This window comes from Dunckerocampus dactyliophorus, chromosome 8 (genome assembly GCF_027744805.1).
Source record: "Dunckerocampus dactyliophorus isolate RoL2022-P2 chromosome 8, RoL_Ddac_1.1, whole genome shotgun sequence".
NCBI classification, from domain to species: domain Eukaryota; kingdom Metazoa; phylum Chordata; class Actinopteri; order Syngnathiformes; family Syngnathidae; genus Dunckerocampus; species Dunckerocampus dactyliophorus.
Window position 1 is genome coordinate 13010509 of NC_072826.1, and position 22075 is coordinate 13032583.

The following is a 22075-nucleotide window of genomic DNA, read 5'->3' on the forward strand; positions in this document are numbered from 1 at the left end:
AGCTAGCAGTGGCTCAGGCGTCTAATGAACCCTCAGGTGAGGACGGCCATGAAGACAGAAGTGTCATCACCTCGTTACCCAGCACAAGTGTGCTGAAAATCAAAGGCATTCTTGATTGACATTGAGGAATAAATCAACAAGAGTTTAGAGCAATGCCTTCGTTGTTAATTTATTTGACGTTCAAACTCAGATAGCTCATGTTATAGAGAGCATGGGTCCCCAAAGTGGAATAGTTGTAATAGGGGGTACGTGAATAAAAATGAAAAACAATTAGCGCATAGCACTCGCAATTACGAGTGCGCCTGAATGCCTCACGGCGCAGGAGAACAAAGGAGAAAGGAGACAGAAGTTGGTAATTGCTCTGTGTGCGCCATATCTACACATACGTAAGTTTGATGATTATTTTGTACATTACGAGTGTTTAATTTTGAAGATATTTATGTTTATTTACTCATATATGAAAACCTGTCACTGTGAATGGGGATTCCCCCCTAAAATGAGGCGTTGTCGTTGGTTTTGTACTTCGGATACTGCTTTATCATGGCTGTTCAACTTTCTCCTTCAATTTGGTATTTTGTATATGCAGACTTAAACCATAGCCATCGTGAGTGGACAAAAAAAGTGAGGCTCAAATTCAACCCATTCAAACGGAAGGGTGCCTACATCAAACTGGAATAAAAGGTATGTGGGATGATGACTTATCTATTTATCAGTGCTCATGTCAAACTTTATCAAAATTTGACTATGCAAGATACAACATTTTGAGCCAGAATTCATCTTAAATGAATTAACCAATGAATTATGTTCAATATTTCTAAAAGAGTTGTAGGATGATTACTTATCTATTTATCAGTGCTCATGTGAAACTTCATCAAAATGTCACCATGCAAAATACACATTTTTGACCTGAAATTACTATAAAATGAATTAACCAATTAATATTTGATGTTTCAATTAATATTCAATATTTCAAGTTAATAAAGATTTTTTAAAGCTGTGTGTTTTTTAACTGAGCAGGAGTCGGGGGTACATGGTTTCAGGTCAAAAGTCTGAAGGGGTATGCGACTGTAAAAAGTTTGGGAACCACTGATATAGAGGATCTTTGATGCATGGTTTTTGCAGTAGATTCTTAAAAACCACAGAGCACAAGAGTAAACAGTTCTAATAAATAGCTTGTGAAAGAGCAATTAACCACTCACTGTCCTCTTTACATCATTCAGATCCGAAGGTGCACGCTGCCAGGAGGAAGAAGAATCCCAAATCCTTGCCTGAAAGAGGAGCTTTTGAATGCGCTGTGATTGCTGCCACTGAGAGAGCAGGTGCGCACACAAAAACGCTACATCCGACAACCTCGGTAACTGCTGCGTGACCTCTCATGTGGCCTCATGGGGGCGCTGTATTGTACTCGCCATGTTGTGCAGCATCTCGCCGTGATGTGCGCCACTTGAGCAACTGAGCGAAAACAGATGACGTCATCACTATTTTCGGAACTTAAAATACCCACACGCAACTTAAAATTTCACAATGATTAGGCGTTGATTTGCTTATTTACCTTTACTGTAGATGATTGAAAATTCTAAAACCATTCCAACGTAGGTCAAGATAAGATAAGCAAGCATATATTTAAAGAAAAAAATATGTTAGAATTCCTTTATTGCAAAGTTAAGAACTTTTTGGGTGACTTCAGGCTCTGGGATTTTCCACACTAGAGAGCAACAGCATCTCGTTTCCGCATTTAGACCCAAAACAAGAGCACAATGTAACAGGATGACAATCCTTCCACTTAAAGATCAAAAGTGCGTTATGTTTGTTGTCCTTTTTTGTTTTTAGATGTACACCACTAAAAAAAATGTGAGGTGGGCTCCAAACGGCCCTTGATCCCGACTTCGGACACACCTGTAATAAAAACAAAGTAATAATGAGAATTGTGCATCTGATAAAGAAGACGTTCATTCATTGTGCTCACTGTTTGCACATGAATAGACACAATATTTGTTTCTCCTAGGGATGTCCCGATCCACATTTTTTGGCTTCCGATCCGACCCGATCTGGTACCTTCTTTTTTCTGATAAGCTTTTGTTACAAACATGAAATTGTGGTATTGAATATGCTTATGAAAATAGCTCTTAGCTCTTGGAAAAATAATGCAACCAAAGTAGTACTGAATGTACTTTTTTGTTACACAGCATGACCAACAATATTGTTTGGCTTTTGGAACAAACCTCTGTGAATCAGGTCCTTAATCCAATAAAAGATAAAACTGGAAAAAATGGCCGTGCAAAATACTTTTAGGCTAGGACTAATCATTTGACGTGGTTATAGATCAATTTGTGGCGTATTTAGAATATATGACTTTTTTTTTAACAAACCCCCCTCAGATCTCTATCCGATCTTCAAAATACAGCGGATCAGCAGCCGAGCCTGATCCTGAAGATCGGATCGGGACATCCCTAGTTTCTTCCTTGCACGAGGGAGAGAAAAGCTCCATTTTATCTGAACCCTCTGTCCTGTGTGCTGTCGGTGGAAGAAAAAAACAGACACTGAAGTGTTTTTAATTAATCTGCGTGTGTACGGCAGCAACTGAAATGTGCACGGTGGCAATGATGTGAATGTATAATTCAGGGTAGTCACACTACAAAGCGTGCAAATGAATTCTCCATGAAGGCAAGAGCGAGCGTGCTGAAAATGTAGTGATTCACGTGCTCGGGGAGGTCACGCAGGAGTTACTGGCGCTCCATGCATTCACCTTGAGATGAAGGCAAATTAAGATAACATCGGACTGCACTTCATTATCTGCGGAGAATGCAGAAAAGATCAAACGTGTACATGTTGTACACATGTATCACGTAGGAGTGTTTTCATTTCACTTACAGGAGTAAGTCAACTGGCTGGTTAACCCTTTGTAGGGCACTTACTGTCCTAGCTGGAAACACAAGACAGTTTTATATTGATCTTTTGTTCATATGATGTGATTGACTGGAGACCCAAGTCAGCTGGGCTATGCTCCAACTCACCTGCAATACGGGATACAGGAAAGGCAGTATAAAAAAAAGGTGTGGGTAAATAAACAGAGTTTATTTATTCAAAAGCAGAGAGTCCCAGTCTCTATAATGTTCATTTATTTACTCATTTTGAGTACATTAAAAGTGACCTTTATTACGCAAAAGTGACTTTTTAATAATGTTCAAGCAGTGTTTTGTGGTTACGTACACACTACGATAAATCCGTAAGCCTTGGTCATAGCACCATCAACCCATCCATCCCGATCACTCTTAGCACTGATGGTGTCATGTTTTTTTGACAGTAAAAATGCCACAGTGTAGTGTTCCCTCGTTTATTGCGGGGGATAGGTTCCCAAAATAATAAGTGAAGTCTGCGAAGTAGCCAACTTCATTTTTTTACAATGATTATATATGTTTTAAGGATGTAAAACCCCTCACTTTACACTTTATACACTTTTCACAGACAGGCAATAACATTTTGTCACAGTTCTCTCTTGTTTAAACACTCAACAAAGTTCAAACCTTTGTTTGAATTTTTAATGATCAACCTTTAATGATCACTACAAGAAATTATGAAGTCACTCACACATATTTCACTGCTGTGACCGTTCCTTTTCGGCCTGGCGCCGTTCCGCTGTACTGTAGCATTTTTGTATCCTTGTTAAAACATATTGCTGCAGATGAACCAAAGATTTATTTACAAGCTAGCAAGCTAGCGATGACACAGGAGACATGGCAGGACGGCATGAAGGAGATTGATTGACAACGGCCTACAGCCAATCAGGACGCAGAAAACAATGGGCCGTGCAGACAGACGAGAGAAGGAAGAGATAGACGCTCAACTTCCCACAAAGCAATTCTTCTTAAAGGGCCAGGCTCAGCTTGTAACAGTGTTCATAAGCTGTAATAAAAAAAGCAGGATTTAGTCAGGATTTAGGATGCACCACAGCACAGAAACGGCACTTGTAAAAATTACGAACGACCTTCCTCACTGCCTCAGACAAAGGCCTTGTTTCAGTATTAGTTTTATTAGACCTCACAGCAGCATTCAACACAATTGACCACCAAAGTCTAATACAGAGATTAAAGCATGCCCCTGGCATTAAAGGAACTGCATTGAAATGGTTTCACTCCTATTTGTCAGATGGCTTACAGTTTGTATCCATTAGTAATAAAGAATCCAGACATGTGAAGGTCAGTCATGGCATCCCACAGGGTTCCGTGCTAGGACCTTTCCCGTTCAGGCTTTTTTTGTCTCCCTGAGGCAATATCGCTAGAAAACCATTAACATCCACTGCCATGCAGATGACACACAACTCTATTATCAATGAAACCTAACCAAACTAATCAGCTGTCCAAATTCCAGGCGTGTCTTAAAGCCATCAAGGGCTGGATGACCTCAAATGTTTTACTATTAAACTGAGCTAAAACTGAAGTCATAGTCCTTGGCTCCCAGCACAACAGAGACGGTCTTGCACTCGCCCCTCCACGGTAGAGGCAGAAAACTTGGTGTCATCTTTGATCAAGACCTTTCCTTTAGTTCCAAATACAACAAGTGTCAAGAACAGCATTTTTGAAATGTACAAAACATAAAAAACATGACCACTACCAGGTGCCAAAAAACTTGGTCATGCTTTTGTGACCTGCAGGTTGAATTATTGGAGCTCTCTGTTGCTCCAGTACTACCACACAAGTCCTAACTGTAATCAGAAGAGAGAGAGATTTTGAGGTTTTTTGGGTATGGGTGGATCCCATGACTTCCATTGTTAGCTCTGTCATGCTAACTTGTTTTACCTCGTTAGAACACACAGAAAAGGGAAAGAAGTATGTGTTCATGTTTTACGAAAGGATTGTTGATGATGGGCTAAAAGCCAGTAACCATCTCCATATCCTTCCACATTTACTACTCTTGTGCCTCATGTTTCTCTGTAGACCCCTTCTCCAAAGTCCCTTCTGGCCTCCCTTCTTTTTTTTTTTTGGGTCACGTTACATGCCCCTAAGCTTGTCTGCTTTTTAAATTTCAATAAACTCTTAATGTTGCTTGTTATCCATGGTTTATTGTACGGAAAATAGCGAACAATTTTCACAGCCATCAACGCATCAGTACAGAAGTTAATGGACTCATTGAAGCAGTCCACTGCCTCGTCTATGTCATTGCCAGATCCCATGTGAGTTTGTGAGTGTACACCGGTCAGTAGACTCAAAACAACCCACAATAGCTTCGCTACTCATTCCACTTACGAAGTGAGTAAGCGATGATGTAAGCGATTACGTTTTACGAGCATCAAACGTGAGAAAAACATCTCCCTTACTTATTTTGGCGGCAGCGTCTGCTATAGCAAGTTGTCCAGGAACAGCAAAGTTGGTTGTTCGATTCCTGCTTCCTCCATGCCAGTCACTGTTGTCGGGTCCTTGGGCAAGACACTTCATCCACCTTGCCTCCGGTGCCCCCCACACTGGTGTATAAATGTGAATGAACGTTGGTGTTGGCAGGTGTGAATTGGCAGCCACGTTTCCATCAGTCTATGACAGAGCAGCTGTGGCTACAGATGTACTTTATCACCACCAGTGGGTGCTTTGTGTACCTTGAAAGGTGCTATATAAATCTAATACACTATTCATATTATTTGTTTGCTTTACTTTTGAGACGACACACTCAAACGGTTCCTTTTGAAGTTGCAGCTTTTCATGACATCACAAAGGGAAAATCTCCCTCCTCATGGATATGATCTTGCCTAGACCAGGGATCTTGGTCTCAAAAAGGTCAGAGACCACTGGTGGATAGTATTGCTTTTTACCTTTAAATAAACTAACAGCACTGTTGAAAAAAACGCTACCAATGGCCGAACAATGCAGGTGCAGTGCAGGATGTATCTTGTACGAATGGCCATGTATTGAAGGGGTCAAATTGTGCCACATCATGGCGTTTCATACATCGTACAAAGGGTGAAATTAGTCTACAAATACGATAATTATTGTATGTTTCATACATCGTACAAAGGGTGAAATTACGATAATTATTGTATGTTTGGTGATGCTGGTTCCAAAGTTCAGTAACATGTCCGCTAAACAGATGGCAACTGAAGTGTAACACCAAGGAAGACATGCCAGCACCAATATTTCTCTCTCTTTGGGCCGCTGCCCACATTTGGACAAAGCTTTGGCTGCTGATGTCATGTACAGTTCAAACACAAGGCTACAGGTGGTACACACTAAAGGCACTAAAGGCACAACTGCAAATTATGCTGGTAGATCACCACAATGCATACCGTACATCTTCTGGATTCTCTCTTGCATTCAGATCATCTTTAATGCAGATAACAGCAGCATTAGTAAATATGCATTTACCTTTATATGGACTCCTGAATACAATGTTTGAATGCACAAATCACAGACAGCTGCTGTCAACATCCAACATATAATGTAACCCTTAATTCACCTCCTTGTGCAAGCCATTGTCGTTTAGTTCAGCAAGTGTCCAAACCCGTTTAAAAAATCAACAAAAAGGCCAAAGGCCCTCCTCCAAGTTTTATTTATTTAGGAGCGAATGTGTTTTGAATGAAAACTCCAGGTGTCACCACATATATTGATTTCCAATAGCTTTTGAGTATCACCCCCCCGCCCCCTGTTTTATGAAGTGAATAATCAGTTCCCATGAGTGTGATTATTTTATGTAGTGGTTGACTTTGGACTGATGGCTAGGGATTGGAATCCATACTCTGTGACATAACGGCAACCAGTGCGGACGTAAACTGTAGTAATCAGGCCGAAAAACCAAGTGACTACCGGTGCCTCATTTTGGTGCGAAATTAATTGTTAGTATTAATGTTTGAATTATAACGGCCAAGTAAAATGTCGTGACAGTGTCGCGCTTAATGCTTAACGCTTAACGCACAGATGACAGCGAGCATCTAGCTGAAATGCTCTGGCTGACACGCTTGAGTTTAGTCATACTTCTCCGCAAGAGACGCAAACTCAGTCACCTGCAACAAGCGTTTGAAGGAGATATTGCACAAGTGACGTCTTGTAACTAACTTTATTTTGCTCACGACTCTTGAAATGTAGGGATGAACCAGTGGTCTGTAAAGCCAATTAATCCATTTCAGATACCCAAAAATATGACCAAAGTAAATCTATAGAGCATAACTATAGTTTTACATGCAGAAAACAATGCAAAAAAATAAGAAATGACGAATGGATGGAACTTATTGTTGATGCGGACTTCCCGTACAGTTTAATGGTGTTTCAGATTGTTGGTACTCTCAACTTTCGCTGGTACCATAGCAGGTTATCCAGCAGTCACACTCAATAAAAAATGGACGACCAGCGTGCCAGCAATGCATAGGGTTCTTTTTTTGGGCACTCAATTTCGCGGAACGATAAAGTACAGCGCAAACGGACTAGTGTGTTATGTATTGTTATTGTTTTGTACAACATTGTACAAAACCCAGACAGTGGATGAAAACCGGGGGTCAAATTTTGGCAAAATGTCCATGCAATTTTCAAATCATATGAAAAGTGGGCCATATGAAAACCAAGGCTTGACTGTATATTGCATGTGTAAAAACTCCCTGTGATATAAAAAGATGTAACAGAAAATGTACAAATAGCAATAAGTGAATTGCATCCATCAAAAGGTCCCAAGTGTTACACATTTTGATTATTCAGTCGTAGCTGCCCAAACCAATTTTATTACTCAAAGTCATCCTGGCAAGGAGAGACTCAACTAATCGCAGAATGAAGGTCAAAGATCAAATTTGAGGAAGCAGAAAAGCAGGGGATACTGAGAAGCCTTGAAGTGCTATTTTACTCTGGAGTGAGACGCCGCCCGCTCGGTGTCACATTCCCTGTGATGTTTACCTCTGAAATGTTCTTTGGGTGCCGGCCAAACTCAGTGAGAACGTGGGAGCTTGAAGCGGAAGGGGGGAGGTTTGGATATGGGACCTGAATGCCAAGCATCTTATTTTTGTGGGAGAAATGTTGGCATAAAAGTGTCTTGACTGACTGCGAGACATAAAAAGAAATTGCTCACGCTGCACGAAGGTCCTGCAGAGATAGCGGCAGAGCTGCAGCTGCACATAGGAGGTCACTGTCCTTCAAGGTCACTTCCATGATAGACAGCCTTGCTCTTGTTAGAACTTAACAGGAAATGTGAAATTTAGTTTAGACTTGAAGGCATCTGACATAAAAATGTGTTTTGACAGCATTCTGCATAAAACTCATCAGCTGCATTTCACTTTTGTGCTTTTATCGGCTTCGGAGAGGAAATGTTGATTTCATAGCGAAGTAAAAAAGCATTAGGAATGATATCTCAGCAACAATATTCACTACTACATACAGAATAGCATCATTTTAGGTCTTTCTACAAGCACTCACCTCTACTGTGTCACAAGTACAACACAAAATCACAGCACTAGCTGGGGCGAAGGCACGCAAAAATACAAATGACAAAAATAAACAGTCAGGGCAAAAATACAAGGAGCTGAATAACTACAGTAGTAAAGGCATGGCGCGGCACGACAAGGAACAGTGAAACCCTGGAGATTCCAAATGACTTCAACAGTAATAACACCACTAGCAACACTAATATGCTAATATGAATACTAGGGATGTAACGGTACGTGCACCCTGGACAGGACGAGCCACCTTATAGGACAGCGGTTTTGCGGTACATTTTACACTTGTGTGAGTCATGTCCAGTTTCCCACACTGTCCAAAAGGCAAGTCAAGTGTATATCGAAGAGTATAGGTGAAAACAGCTGCCTGGCTGCGCCCGTCTGTGTCTGCTACATGCCCGCCAGTCCCCCACTTCCTCGGTAAACCCTGGACTGGTCTCCAGCCAATCGCAGTGCACATATAGACAAGCAATCACATCTATATCAATATTTTTATTTTCTAAGTGAATACCCATCTTTTTAAGGCGGGCATATTTTTATTATCATTTCAATTCAGATTTACTGCAATTCAGTTGTTTTTTTTTTAAATCTACCTTTTGGTACGTCATCATTTTTGGTGTTTTGTGTTGTTTTCAACCTTTGCTGGAATGTGTCTTTTTCCTTGTGTTTGTACTTACAAATACAAACAAATACAATACATTTGTATTCATATATAATATATTTTGTTTGATGTATTTCATACTTTTTGATTGTATTTTTTCTGTGATATTTAGTAACCGTTGCAGTTCTCAAAAAAAAGAATTTCTCTTTTCAAGGCTTAAGGTGAGATGTACTTTCGGGAGTGGACGGACTAGCTTCTGACCTGTCTGGAGGCGTGCACGTGTGCGCTGTCGTACATACAGCAGCGAGGCTCGATCGAGACTGTGTGTGTGGGGAGGGGGGGGCTTATCCCTGCATTGTCCTCATGCAAATGAGCGGCAGCATCCTCCCTTGTTGTGCCACGTTTGTGCTGCTTTTATCACGCGCGTGCTGGCAAGGCTGCGGAAATGAAAAGCAATGCAAATACGGCCGGCGCTTAGGAGCGTGCCGATAAAGCAGAAGACCTTCAAACTGCATCGCTTCATCCGATTAAGTTTGGGCCTGGCCGAGGCAGGCAAATGATAGCTTCTATGTCGGGGCAGAGTGACGCCGCCAGCTGCACAGGTGCAAAGCTGGGGCCCCAGATTGGGTAAATCTCCCCTGGGGTGGGGTTAATTGGTCGAAAAACATCCATAGATAGGTTTAGGAAAGGCACACATGTTGAGAAGAGTACTGCACAGCATTCTTCTTCTCCTCTTAAACATTGTCATGTGGCTTCCAGGCACGGATGTGCTCTCCAGCTGACCCAGACAATGAACAAGCGACAATCCAGCAGCGATTCTCTGTTCCATTGTCAGTTCTCCCAGGAGCCCCTCGGCATCTTCCTGGAGCTGCAGAAATCCGCCTGATGTCTCTGGATGTTGGTTTACATGTTGGGAAGTCCCAGGAGGAGACGTACAAGCCTGACAACGTGAGGGGTAGACGAGCACCAGGGGCACAACTAAAGAGAGGGTGATTAAACAACGGCTCGATTTGACGCTCGCTGGGGAGGAGGAAGGATGGCAACGCAACAGCAAACTGCAATTCAAATTTGACACGGAACGCACATCAATGAGATGTCCAGAAAGGAGTCAATAAAACTGCAAATGCAGCCACAGAAGGCCTTTTTTTGACCCTCAGCTGGAAGATATAAGTGCACTACTTTTGTATGTGTAAAGCCTGGTACACACACAAAGATTTTTATCCACACACAGTTAAAAGTAATGTCTTCTATGTTCTGTAACAGGAGAACAAAGCACACCACACTTAAGTCCCCCTGTTACCCAAAAGTGGCTTTTTAATGATGTTCGAACACTAATATGTGTCCACAGAGCTTGTTTACAAGAACCAAATGTGAGAAAAATCCATCATCTCCCTCACTTGCTTGCTCTACTGTTGAAAGAAGAGGAGCTCAAATGCTCGCTTCTGAAGTTGCTGCTTTTCATGAAATCCTTCCTGGACATCACGAACATGATACCATCTTTGAGGAGTCCACCCCGTGTGCACCCCGAACACTTGACAGACAGCTTTGTTTAAAAAAAAGAAAGAAAAAGGCTTCGCTACACATCTTAAAATGTAGCCCCGAAGCACCGCCAATTATCTGCCAGTCAGCCACGGGCGTGTGAGCTGAGTGTTTTTTGTAAGAAGTGGATAAAGTGCACAACAGCGCTTCTTGGGAGGTGTGGGCAAACACAGCTCATTTGCATTGGTCTGGACAAACAAACAAACCGAGTCACAAAACAATGCAGGTGCGATTTGAAATGTTTATTGTCTCACAAAATGACGCTAAACGATATTATTGTCAACATTTTTTAAGGCCGAGTACATCACAGTTATGATAAAATATAATAATGATAATAAATAATAATATGTCATAATAATGCAATATTTCCTTTGTTATCTGTAAAGTTGCAGAATTGGCATCAGTGCCATGTATTTTCTCACAGGCAAGTCGTATTGTCTGTCGAATGTTTGCAGCATTTCTTGAAATGTTGGTTCTTCAGTAATGTGTCAGCGTTAATAGTGATCTACTTGTCTTTGTCTATTCACGTCAGGGCTGTCCAGCTGTCCTTTGATAATTATCGATTCATTCATTTTCTATGCCGCTTATCCTAATTAGGGTCGTTGGGGTATGCTGGCAGCCATATGCTAGCCAATCGCATGTAGATAAACAATCACACTCACATTCATACCTATGGACAATTTAGAGACGCCAATTAACCTAACATGCATGTTTTTGGATCTCCTGACTGTGACTGTGTGACCAACATGCTAACCACTAGACCACCGTGCGGCCTCCCTGTCATAATGATAATTAAAAAATATATATAATAAAAAAAACATGGCACATATATTTAAAGACAAATATTTGTGTTTTTATTAATTTGTGTCAACATTTTAGCTTTTTCTAGTTACATTATGGCTTTGCATTATTTTTCTACTTTTGCTGGGTTTTTGTTTATTTCTGCAATGATCCACTTTCCCCCCGGCCCCTGCGCCACACTTTGGACACCGATGCGTTTTTTGCCAGAAAGGTGAGGTGTTGCAAGGCAACAGAGGAGTCTGCCTTCTTGCTCTGCCGCTGGTCATGGGCTTGGTTGCATTGTGGAGGGGTTCATGCAGCCGTTAGACCTGCATTGCCCGGTGATACTTATGTACAATCGGAGGTGTAGCTCCACTCTTGTTTGCCCGCGTGGCTGATACTTCACCTTTGTTGACCCCCGAATAAATGCATGATGCGAGAAACACTTCCTGTCTTTCACTTTTAATGCTCACACCTACTCGCTAAATATAGCAACCATGTTGCTAAATTGTCAACACGGATCTCTTCTACATATGAGGTGTGTATTGAAGTGGAACCGGTGCTTTCCAGTGCGTGCAGTCAAATGTAATCAGCCTAAATACAACCACGAGGGATTAGCATGTTGGCCACACAGTCAGGAGATCAGGAACACTGGGGTTCGAATCTCTGTTGGGCATCTCTGTGTGGAGTTTGCATGTTCTCCCCGTGCGTGCGTGGGTTTTCTCCGGGTACTCCGGCTTCCTCCCGCATTCCAAAAATGTGCATGTTGGGTTAACTGGCGGTTCTAAATTGTCCATAGGTGTGACTGGTTATTTGTCTACATGTGCCCTGCGATTGGCTGGCGACCAGTCCAGGGTGTACCCCGCCTCTCGTCCAAAGTCAGCTGGGATAGGCGGATAAGGATAAGCGGCATAGAAAATAGATGGATGGAAGGACAACCACTGGGTGATTAAGGGTGCAGCCAAGTCCAAACATCTCCATGTTTTGATCTGGCAAATCTTAAGTAACTTTGATCAAAGAATTACTACGGCTTCAGTTTGGACATTAACCGCTGCAGCATTTCAACTCTGATGATAAAAACAGCCACACGTTACTCGCTGGTGCTGACGGTGGGAACACTGAGCTAGGTTGGATTGCAAGGTTTAAAGTGAGCGTTAAAGCACTTATTGTTCGGTTCCAATAATGCCTTGCACACTGCAATGTCCATAAAACTGTATTATCATTCATTGTAGCGATGCCATAGTTGGCAGTTTAATTGGCCTCTGGCTGCCCTGTTCTCACGAGACAGCCTTTCTCCAAACGAGAAATCTCATCATGTTTTAATCTGGCGAAGTCGCCATTCATGCAATTGACTCGCTGTGGACCCCTGAAAAGGAAAAGCATGTAGAAGCTTTTCAACCCAAATTATACAGTATATTTAATGCTAAAATATCCTTGAATATTCACAGGTGGTGTTTTACCAAAAAATGTTTTAAGCCCAGGGAGGCAGACAAGTGGTGTAATAAATGTAAATATGAGTCAAAAACAGAAATATTCCTTCACAGTTTGAACAGCATCAATTCAACAGTGAAAAAGCTTCATCACAGGCCGGCGTGGTTGTCAGAGTTACAGCATAATAAGAAATGCAAACAGTTGTCTGCGTGTTCAGTGTTTAACAAACAAAAGCCTCATAATAACGTCATAATAGTCACTAATGCTAACATGTTTGTGCATTATCAGCCGGACACTGATGATCCTGTACCTGATGCCACCATCATGGCTGCTTTATTTTAGTAGCTCACCTTTTCCGCTCATTTCCTCTGGCCCACATTGAAGTTATTACCCCCCTCGATACCCCCTCACCCACACAATTCTCGCTGTATGCACCTTTAGTGTCAGCAAATCACCAAAGCCACTTATCAACATTTGCATTTGAAAATAAGGGAACATTTCTGGAAAATGGGCCGCACGGTGGCCGAGTGGTTGGCATGTTGGCCACACAGTCAGGAGATCAGGACCTGGGTTGGAAACACCCTTGGGCATCTCTGTGTGGAGTTTGCGGGTTTTCGCCGGGTACTCCGCATGTTAACTGGCGACTCGTAATTGTCCAGAGTGTGAATGATTGTTTGTGCCCTGCGATTGGCCGGCGACCAGTCTAGGGTGTACTCCGCCTCTCCCCCGAAGTCAGCTGGGATAGGCTCCAGCATACCCCAGAGACCCTATGGAAGGATTGGATGGAAGGATCTCTGGAAAATAAGGCGGGGAATTCCTTCATTTTATTCGAGAGTGGAAAGACTTGACTATCTACTGCCAATTCGCTACACTATCATCCTCGCAGATTGCTGTTGCTCAAGTGTGGATACCGTCACTATTGTCACCTGCAGTTGTTTTTATAAAAGTTCAAATACAAGGAATTTACAGAAGACTTTAAATGAAAGGGTGATGGGAAAGGAGGGCAAAATACGGGCGCTTCTTGGGGAAAAGGGGATGGTTGCCGCTGGACAGCTCAATGTACATTTTGTAGAACTACGACTGAAATAACGTTAAAGGTCAAGGACTACGTATGTTCACCTGGTAGCAGTTCGTCCTCCACATCAGTAGGGAGCGCCTACACAATTACGAAGATGTGTAAATGCAAGCAACTGTTGTACCTAATATTTTGGGAAATACACACAAAGTGCTTTGACTTCATATAGAAAATGTAAAAAAAATATACTGGAGTTTATTTAACGGACTCCTGGGTTTCTTTTCATTTAATTCAGTGACTTTTTTTCCCCCACAAAAAATGTATTAAAATAACATGTAGTGTATTCAAATATCTGCTTTTTATTTTAACGTACAAATATAGTATTATATACATACAAATGGCAACTTATTGTGATGATTGAGCTTCTCTTTAAAAGGCAGGTATATATTTTTTTAAAGGGTTCCAACCACACACGTTTCCATAAATAATAATAAACATTTAGCCAGCAAGAAACCTGAAGAAAGGAAAATATATGTTGGTTTTTTTCTTGAGAAAAAAAAGCAGGTGTTTATTTAAGGTGAGGCGCTTGGTACACTCTACGAAGGGATTTATTAAGACAGAATGAAAAAAATGCAAAGCTCATTTAAGAAATGGAGTCTCGGAGCCTTGGCCATGCTTAAAAGTCTTAAATTGCAAGAAAAAGTCGTATCATGTTAACAAGCCACGGTAATTGCGAGGAAAACAATAAGTTAATTATGATGGCAATAAAGCAGTGCCGCTTGTGTCGTAATAATTTGAGCAGACCTCGCTGGTAAGCATCTTTTAACGTTGCTTTTGTAACGCGCGGGAACAATCGAGGAAAAAGTGCAAAAATAAATCCACTTAGCAGTAAAAATGTGACTATGAAAAACGAATAAAAAATGTGCCTCTTTTGAAAAAGAAATCACAGTTGCAACACTTTGCTTGAAAGAATATTGCTTTAATGACACGAGTGCAGTAACGGCATCAGTTAGTAGGTCGTTGTTATTTGTATGGGTCACACACGAGGCAAATAAAAGAGGTGAAAGCACACATGTCCACGGACGGGATAAGCGCAGGGCTTGGGAATAGTGTTCCTTTTTGTTGGAATCATGTATATTTCATCAACAGGAATACAAACAGAGACCACACTGACCGCCAGGGTGTCGCCACAAAGAAATATGCGTATACCTTTCGTATATGCGACACATACATTTACATTTAGATGACAGCCGGCGAGGCGGCTTTACATCGTCTTCCTTTGGTGGAATAATTCCTGCAGATAGACGGATGATGAAAGGATAAGGGCAGAATCATCGCCTGGCAGGAAGGTTAAGTAAAGACTCCAGGCGCACAAACTGAGCCACGTAACCTTCACCGTTAGTTGCTCAGCTGGAAATCACACGAGATTTATTCTGACTTGCAGACACGTGATTAGCAGCAAAGTTGCCAGCGACCTCATTTTTTTTTACATTTTTGATTTGATGAATTATACCAGGTATTAGAATTTTAACATATATCCAGTCAAGACACCACCCACAATTATGACAACTTGCTGCCGTGCGTCACTGGAGAGTGCTTGTTTTGCTTTTTCTTTGGATTTTTTTGCAACCCTTACACCAAGAAGGGACCAACTTCAATAATGGGGATTGTGATGTTGTGAAGCGACTCATTTAGCTCATCGCACTGATCGTTGTTTTTAATATTACAGTGGTTAACTTCTTTTTACACTTGTATTACAGTTAAAATGTTCAAATTACAATTAAATAAAAAACATTGCCTGTACAGTTCATAAAGGTTTTATAATGATGACAGTCTGACCCTGGAACGCATAATTTATTATTTAATTCCATTGTTTTCTGATGGGAAATTGATTGAAAATCAAAACAAATCAGAGGTTAACCTTTGAAAATACTCACTTGTGGCCTTTTATCTACAACGCAAAGGGAACCATATTGTATATGCAAAGAAAATGCTCTCCACATTATCACATGACTCTAGCAGCCTAAAGCGGTCATAGTTTTTTGTGCCAAATTCTGTCCCAATTATCTGTTTTGCGCCATTCCTGCAGGTTTGAGGCTGTTTTGAGAACGAGGAGCACAACCAATCAGACCAGACTGTTCAGGGGTGACTGCTAGGGGTGTCACAAGGCTGCTCATGAGATGAGACGATACACGAGATTGGGTCCATGAGAACGATAATAATATGACAGTATATGCAATCTACTAATTTCATTTCTACTATCTTACACTCTTCTGCACCGTGTGTATGCTACCGGCCCTGCCTCCACCCACCAAGACGAAGCGACTGTATGACTGACAAAAAAGCTCACTCCGTTCATGCCGTCGTTCTATGGAACAAACGTGCCAAGGTGCTGAAACCAATGCACAGAGTGAACCCTCTCCCTGCCTGTTTGGAGGCAAGAGACAAGTAAAAAACAGACGCGCATGAACATGGCAGTATATCGAGGCTGGCAAATTTTTTATTTTTCCTGAACGAGCAATCTTGTCAGGTTTTAACCTCACAAGATCTCGTGAAATGAGATCTTGTGACACCCCTAGTGAAAATCAGAACTCTTCTACATGAAACTCGTGCTATTGCAAGGATTAACTCAAAATATTAAGGAGAAAAAACGTCTTATTTTTTCCAAGAAAAAAAATCCTAATCTTTTGAAAATAAAGTAGGAATTTTGCAAGTAAAAGTCATATTTGTATGTTTTTCCATTCAAAAGTAACAACATTCAAAGAATAAAGTTGAGCTTTTTAACAAGCAATAGTCAAAATTCCCACAGGACTTACACGCAACACTCCCTCTAGCAACCTTCCATCGCTGAATTGGATCGTACACAAAAAAACCCAAACACAAAAGGGGGGATTCTTGTAAAATTGTAACAAAATGCTTACTTTTTGACTTGAAAAAAACAAGACATTCTTATTATTTACTCTCAACAAAATATAAACACAACACTTTTGCCCCCCATCTTTCATGAGCTGAATTCCGATGTAAAACAGTTTCCATGTCCGCAAAAGGCCTATCGCTTTCAAATGTTTCGTACAAATCTGTCTAAACCTGTGTTGGTGAGCATTCATCGTACATAATTCATAATCTAGCCACAGGTGCGGCATATCAAGATGCTCATGAGACAGCAGGATTACTGCACAGGTGTGCCTTTGGCTGGCCACAATAAAAGGTCACCCCAAATGTGCAATTTTACTGTATTGTGACAAACCAGTCGGTATCGGATGTGACCACCATACCGTATAAACGAAACCAGAACATCCCAAACAGTGAGTACACTGGCCATGCAAGAAATGGGATGTTTTCAGCTTCCAGGAATTGTGCACATTTCCTTGCATTGTCATGCTGCAACTTGACAGATGGGCGCAAAAACACAAGTGTTTATATATTTGGTGAGTGTATTTCCTTTTCACTATTGCCTTAATCCTGTTTATTATTTATTAGACAGACAATAAAAAGAAGCACTTGCCGCAGCGTATAAAATCTTCCTATTAGATGTGTTAAAAAAAACATTAGTATTTAAAAAATGTGCAAGAAAGTTATTGCTGTTTGTTTCATCGTCCTTCATCGTGCAAGCGGAGCTTCTGGCTCCTGCAGACGGACGAGCACATTGTCCATCTTGAGACGTTCACATTGAGCAGGACGAATGAGAGGCTGCCGGCGCTAATGAAGTGAAACTAACGTGCATCGTGAGGTCGTCCACAGACTGTCAGCTGACCACACGAAAGACGTCCATCTTGGACTTTGCGTTCAACAAAGGCGTGCACGGCCACAATGAGGTGAGGCATTTTAAGGGCAGGAGGACGACCCCGACAACACGCCGTTGCCGAGTCGGACAGTACCGCAGTAGCCATTTGACTGAGGGTTTGAGCGTAAGATGTTGAGCACACACTGTACAATTGAAATATACACTTGTTGTTGGTTAAAATCAAAGTGCATGAGGGAAAGTCCAAGCTAGCGACTTGAGCGCCCAGGCGGTACATTCCGGTTGGTACTGCTCCACTCCAGTCCTGCAGGGGGTGGTAATGTGCTTTTCAAGCTGTTTGTCAACTGTCAAACAAAACAAGGAGTCTGTGAACACATCATCAGCGTGCGTCCACCTCACATTGCAGTAGAAATGTTCTCTGTGTTGGGCACTGATAGTATCTGCTGTGTGTGGACGCGGTGATGCTCACGTCATTACATGCTGTCTTCCTATTTGGCTGCTTTGCTGCCAGTCGAGGCAGAAACACTGTGAGGTGATGCATCTGTCTTTCATCTATGTCCCAACGATTTCTCCCACCATTCCGCCTGAGATGGACAACGTGGTAGAGTGGACACTCAGCTTACATCCTCAAACAGCCTTTAAGCAAGTGGAACTCAAGTTAGGTCAAGCTAGGTTGTTATAAATACTCAAGTCCCTGCTCTTTACGTTCCAAACTACACAGTCAGTGGGAGCTGCCACACCAGAAGAACGTTTTCTACAGCCTCCCCACTTGCCCGAGCACCCACGGGCGCTCCTTCTCTTAGCCTCCGAAAGCCTTTACCTCCAGAGATAATGGCAGCAGAGACCACTCTGTCCTTGCTCCTCCCATCCTTCTCGGAGGGACGCCCCCGCACCCACATCTCAGGGTCGTCGCTGAGCTCGTATATGGAGCCATCTTCCACGCTGTGTTCCAAAGACTCCAAGGACGAGTCGGACGCCTCATCTCCGAGTGCTGTCAGCGGTCGCCCGGGCAGCCCCGACGTGGAGCGCAGTTTGTAGCGCAGGAGGACGCCCCGCCCTTTGCCCCGCCCCTCGCCTGGCTGGGAGCTGGACTGCTGCAGGGACTCCTGAGAGGAGGTGTCACTGTGTTCCTCGCCTCCGCAGGCCGAGTCAGGCCCATCCCCAATCGAGTCCCTCTTCAGTAGGTCGGGAGACAAGGTGCTGATGGTGGCAGCCAGGAAGTCCACGGGCCCGCAGTGGCCGTTTAGGGAGATCATTCCCTTTCCTGCGGGTGGGGGAGGAAAATACTCAACCGTGACTTTACTGAGCTTTGGACTTGTGCTTGAACTTTGTGTCTGATATTTAATATTTATTTCAGAACCATACCTGTAATCTTGGGGATTCCTTCCAATTTGGGAACTGGCAGAGTGATAATTAAGCCTTGGGCGGTACCGACCCACAGCAGTCCTTGACAGATGAGCAGACTGGTGACTCGCATGCTCTCTTGGCCTGATATGTAAACAAACAATGACACTTGGATAAAAACAATGAGAGGAAAAAAGCCATCACAACTACAGTGGTGCAGCTCATGATTCCTTTGTGAAAAACTAAATGCTCAATTTATGCTAAACTCCTCTCCCCACCACCCCCAACTTGACAAATCTAAAAGGCTAAAGGAATGTGGGCATTTCAGCTTTTTCTCATAACATGATGCCTGTTTTTGGCGTTCTATTTTTTTTTTGGTTTATTTTATTTCTATAATGGCTGCTGCCAAAAAAACGAGCCACAGGCCGCAAATGACTTTGGACACCCCTGCTTTTATAGGGCTGAGCGCGTGACGTGACGTCAACCACAACTCTCGTCGACTATTTAGCTCGTTATCGTCCCATTGTGAGCGAACGGTGGTAATTAAAGAGAATCCAAGTGTCATTGCAGCTGGAACTAATCGATGCGTGACGACAGTCAGTAAATCTGAAATCGGAGGAGAAGGTGTTTGTGGGGGTGGGCCATCCACCCTCTGAACGAGTCCTAAACACACAGGAAATAATGTACAATAAGCCGACCAATCACAGTCTTTACATCCAGCGTCGCTGCTGCTCGAGAATTGTTTGAGGAGCGCGTCACATCACACGCAGAGACCACATGGATCATTATTCCCAAACGAGAATAATAATTCAAAACGTGTGCCGTGTATGAAACATGTTGGCAGGTCTGCCGTTTAGTATTTACTCTTTGTAAACGCTGTAAGTACAGGATTCAAGTAGCACAATTCAGGCAGCAAAAGTAATGAGTATGATGTCACATTTTAGTCAGTTTTAGCCACGTAGCAAAAAAAAAAAAAAACAGCTAGCGCAACGTATAGAATATGAATTTCATCGAACGACTGACGACTGTCAAAAGAAATAAATGCTGCCAGCTGCCGCAGGTTGTTAGTTATTGCATTTCACTGTCAACTTGACCGACCGTTTCTTGCACTTTGTGAAGTGTGCTGATAATCCTTGAGGATCGTCGAGGATTAAGAGGTAACTCTCTCTGTCTCTCGTCACAGTTCACAGCGTTCCAGATGATGCAAGCCAATGCACACTTTTCTGACGCGAGGTGTTGCACTCCTCCACTTGTTTTTGCAGTGCTGCAATCGTGCCGCGAGATAATTGTGCAGACTTCTCGTAAACATGTGCCCTTTGATTCCAGCTTCCAAAGGAGCCGAGAAGCAAGGTTTTGTTGCCGTCTTGTTTTTCTGTTTTCGCATTTCCTCTGCACTTTGTCTGTCGGCTCCCGTTGTGGCCTGGTTATCTATAGAGGATTTTTCCATAATGTCTGTAATTGAATAACACCAACACACCAACAATGCTTGTTTGCATACAGTAGACGCATGCCTTTGAGTGTTGTGTTCTGTGTCTTGCTCATGTTGTCATTGATGTGAGTTTGCAGACCTTGCAAGAATGAATGTGCGTTCACACCAGTTATGTTCGGTTTGGTTCTGTGTTGCGTTTGATCTGTTAGTACGGTTCGCTTGATCAAGTATGAGCGCAATCATCCAGACCCTGGCGTGCACCAAACAAGCAGGCCGAGACCCATCTCGCTTGCAAGTCAACTCTGGTGTGGTTGAGCTCAAATGTAAATGCTACACAGACCAAAGACGTGGACCGGTTAAAATGACGGTAAACAGCACGCAGAAATGACAAACAGAAAATGCATTGGAAGTGTTGTCTCTGCTCTGTTCTTTCCCTCTTTGTGTGTAACAGCAGCTGTCTTTAAAGGTATATTTTAGAAGCTTTTCATGAAATCTAAGCAAACACACTGTATACTACTTGATAAATCATGCTGTTTCTTGGTTGAATACGGCCTATGATTAGTACAAAATACGCATACTTGTAAATTGTATGTATTTTTTTCCTAAATTAAGCATTTTCAAGATTCAAGATTCAAGAGAGTTTTATTGTCATGTGCATGGTAAAACAGCAGTTATACCATGCAATGAAAATCTTATTCTGTCAATGGCTAAATAAAGTAAAATACAAGCATAGGCCATTAAGAAGATGCATTCAACTTATAATATGCAGCATGTCAGTAATTGTTCTGTACTGTAATTGTTCAGTGAGACAAGCACCGGACTTGGTCGCCGGAACAACAGGCTTTTATTGCAGTTTTAATTGGAGCCTATTCCAACCGCCTTTAGGCAAGAGGCGGGCTACACCCTGGATTGGTCGCCATCCAATCGCAGGGCACCATTCCCACTCACATTCATACCTATGGACAATTTAGAGTAGCCAATTAAGCTAACATGCATGTTTTTGGAATGTGGGAGGAAACCGGAGTACCCGGAGAAAACCCACGTAGGGGGAGAACATGCAAACTCCACACAGAGATGTCCAACGGAGATTCGGTCGGGTCGGGTCTGGAACCAATGAACTGCGATAAACGGGGGATTACTGTGTAGCAAAATCACCGACGTATTCAACCCAGCAAATGCCATTATGGTTTAGAATATTTGAGTGATGTCCCGTTATACGTCACAAAAGCTACCTAAGTGTTCTTGTACTTTGTTTTGAGATTTACAGTCAGGCAAATATTTGACAACATGGATGTGCTCACCAAAATTAAATTGGAACACGCCCAGAAGAGCAGCTACCATCTTTTAAAATCCAGGTTGATAAATCCTGATTGATATAAACAAAAAGTGTAGGCCAGCCAGCAGAGCGCTCCTGTTAAATAGAGGATCTTTGGTCAATGGCAACCTATTACTCCTGTGCATTTTTGATCACGCACTGATTGCGCAGTTGTTGCAAAAAAACTTTAGCAGTGGAGGTACTTTACAACACAACACTCCAGTTCTGATGAACTAATCTACAGTTACAAACTTCACAGGACTATTTGTATTAATGCAGAAAAACATTTAAAGTCAATATACACTCGCCAATCCAGCTTCTCTCCCATAACACCGAGCAGTGTCTGAGCTGGCAGCAAGTCAATACCATTCTCTTTTCTCTTGTGAGCTCCACAAATCCAAACTAAGGCAAAGATCAGCCTGCCTTGTATGGACCCCAAATACATGAGCCCAGCAAGACTTTTTTTGCTGTGACTCCCCTC

The 22075-nt window shown here is 42.4% G+C and overlaps 1 protein-coding gene and 1 long non-coding RNA gene across 4 annotated transcripts in view; one reads left to right on the top strand and one right to left on the bottom strand.

The window, feature by feature from the left end:
* The first annotated feature begins 321 nt into the window (after positions 1-321).
* The window catches only part of LOC129186900 (uncharacterized), a 38252-nt gene continuing 16498 nt past the window's right edge, over positions 322-22075 (top strand). The window contains exons 1-3 of the long non-coding RNA XR_008572316.1: positions 322-386; positions 587-681; positions 1221-1319. This is a non-coding gene — a long non-coding RNA (uncharacterized LOC129186900). The remainder of the gene's footprint in view (positions 387-586; positions 682-1220; positions 1320-22075) is intronic.
* Positions 13177-22075, bottom strand: part of arhgef10la (Rho guanine nucleotide exchange factor (GEF) 10-like a) — a 155259-nt gene continuing 146360 nt past the window's right edge. For all 3 annotated transcript variants that reach the window (XM_054785625.1, XM_054785624.1, XM_054785623.1), the window contains 2 exons: positions 18872-18994; positions 13177-18770 (listed from right to left, as the gene is read on the bottom strand). In XM_054785625.1, the coding sequence (XP_054641600.1) occupies positions 18220-18770; positions 18872-18994 (674 nt within the window). In that variant the 3' untranslated portion in view covers positions 13177-18219. The remainder of the gene's footprint in view (positions 18771-18871; positions 18995-22075) is intronic.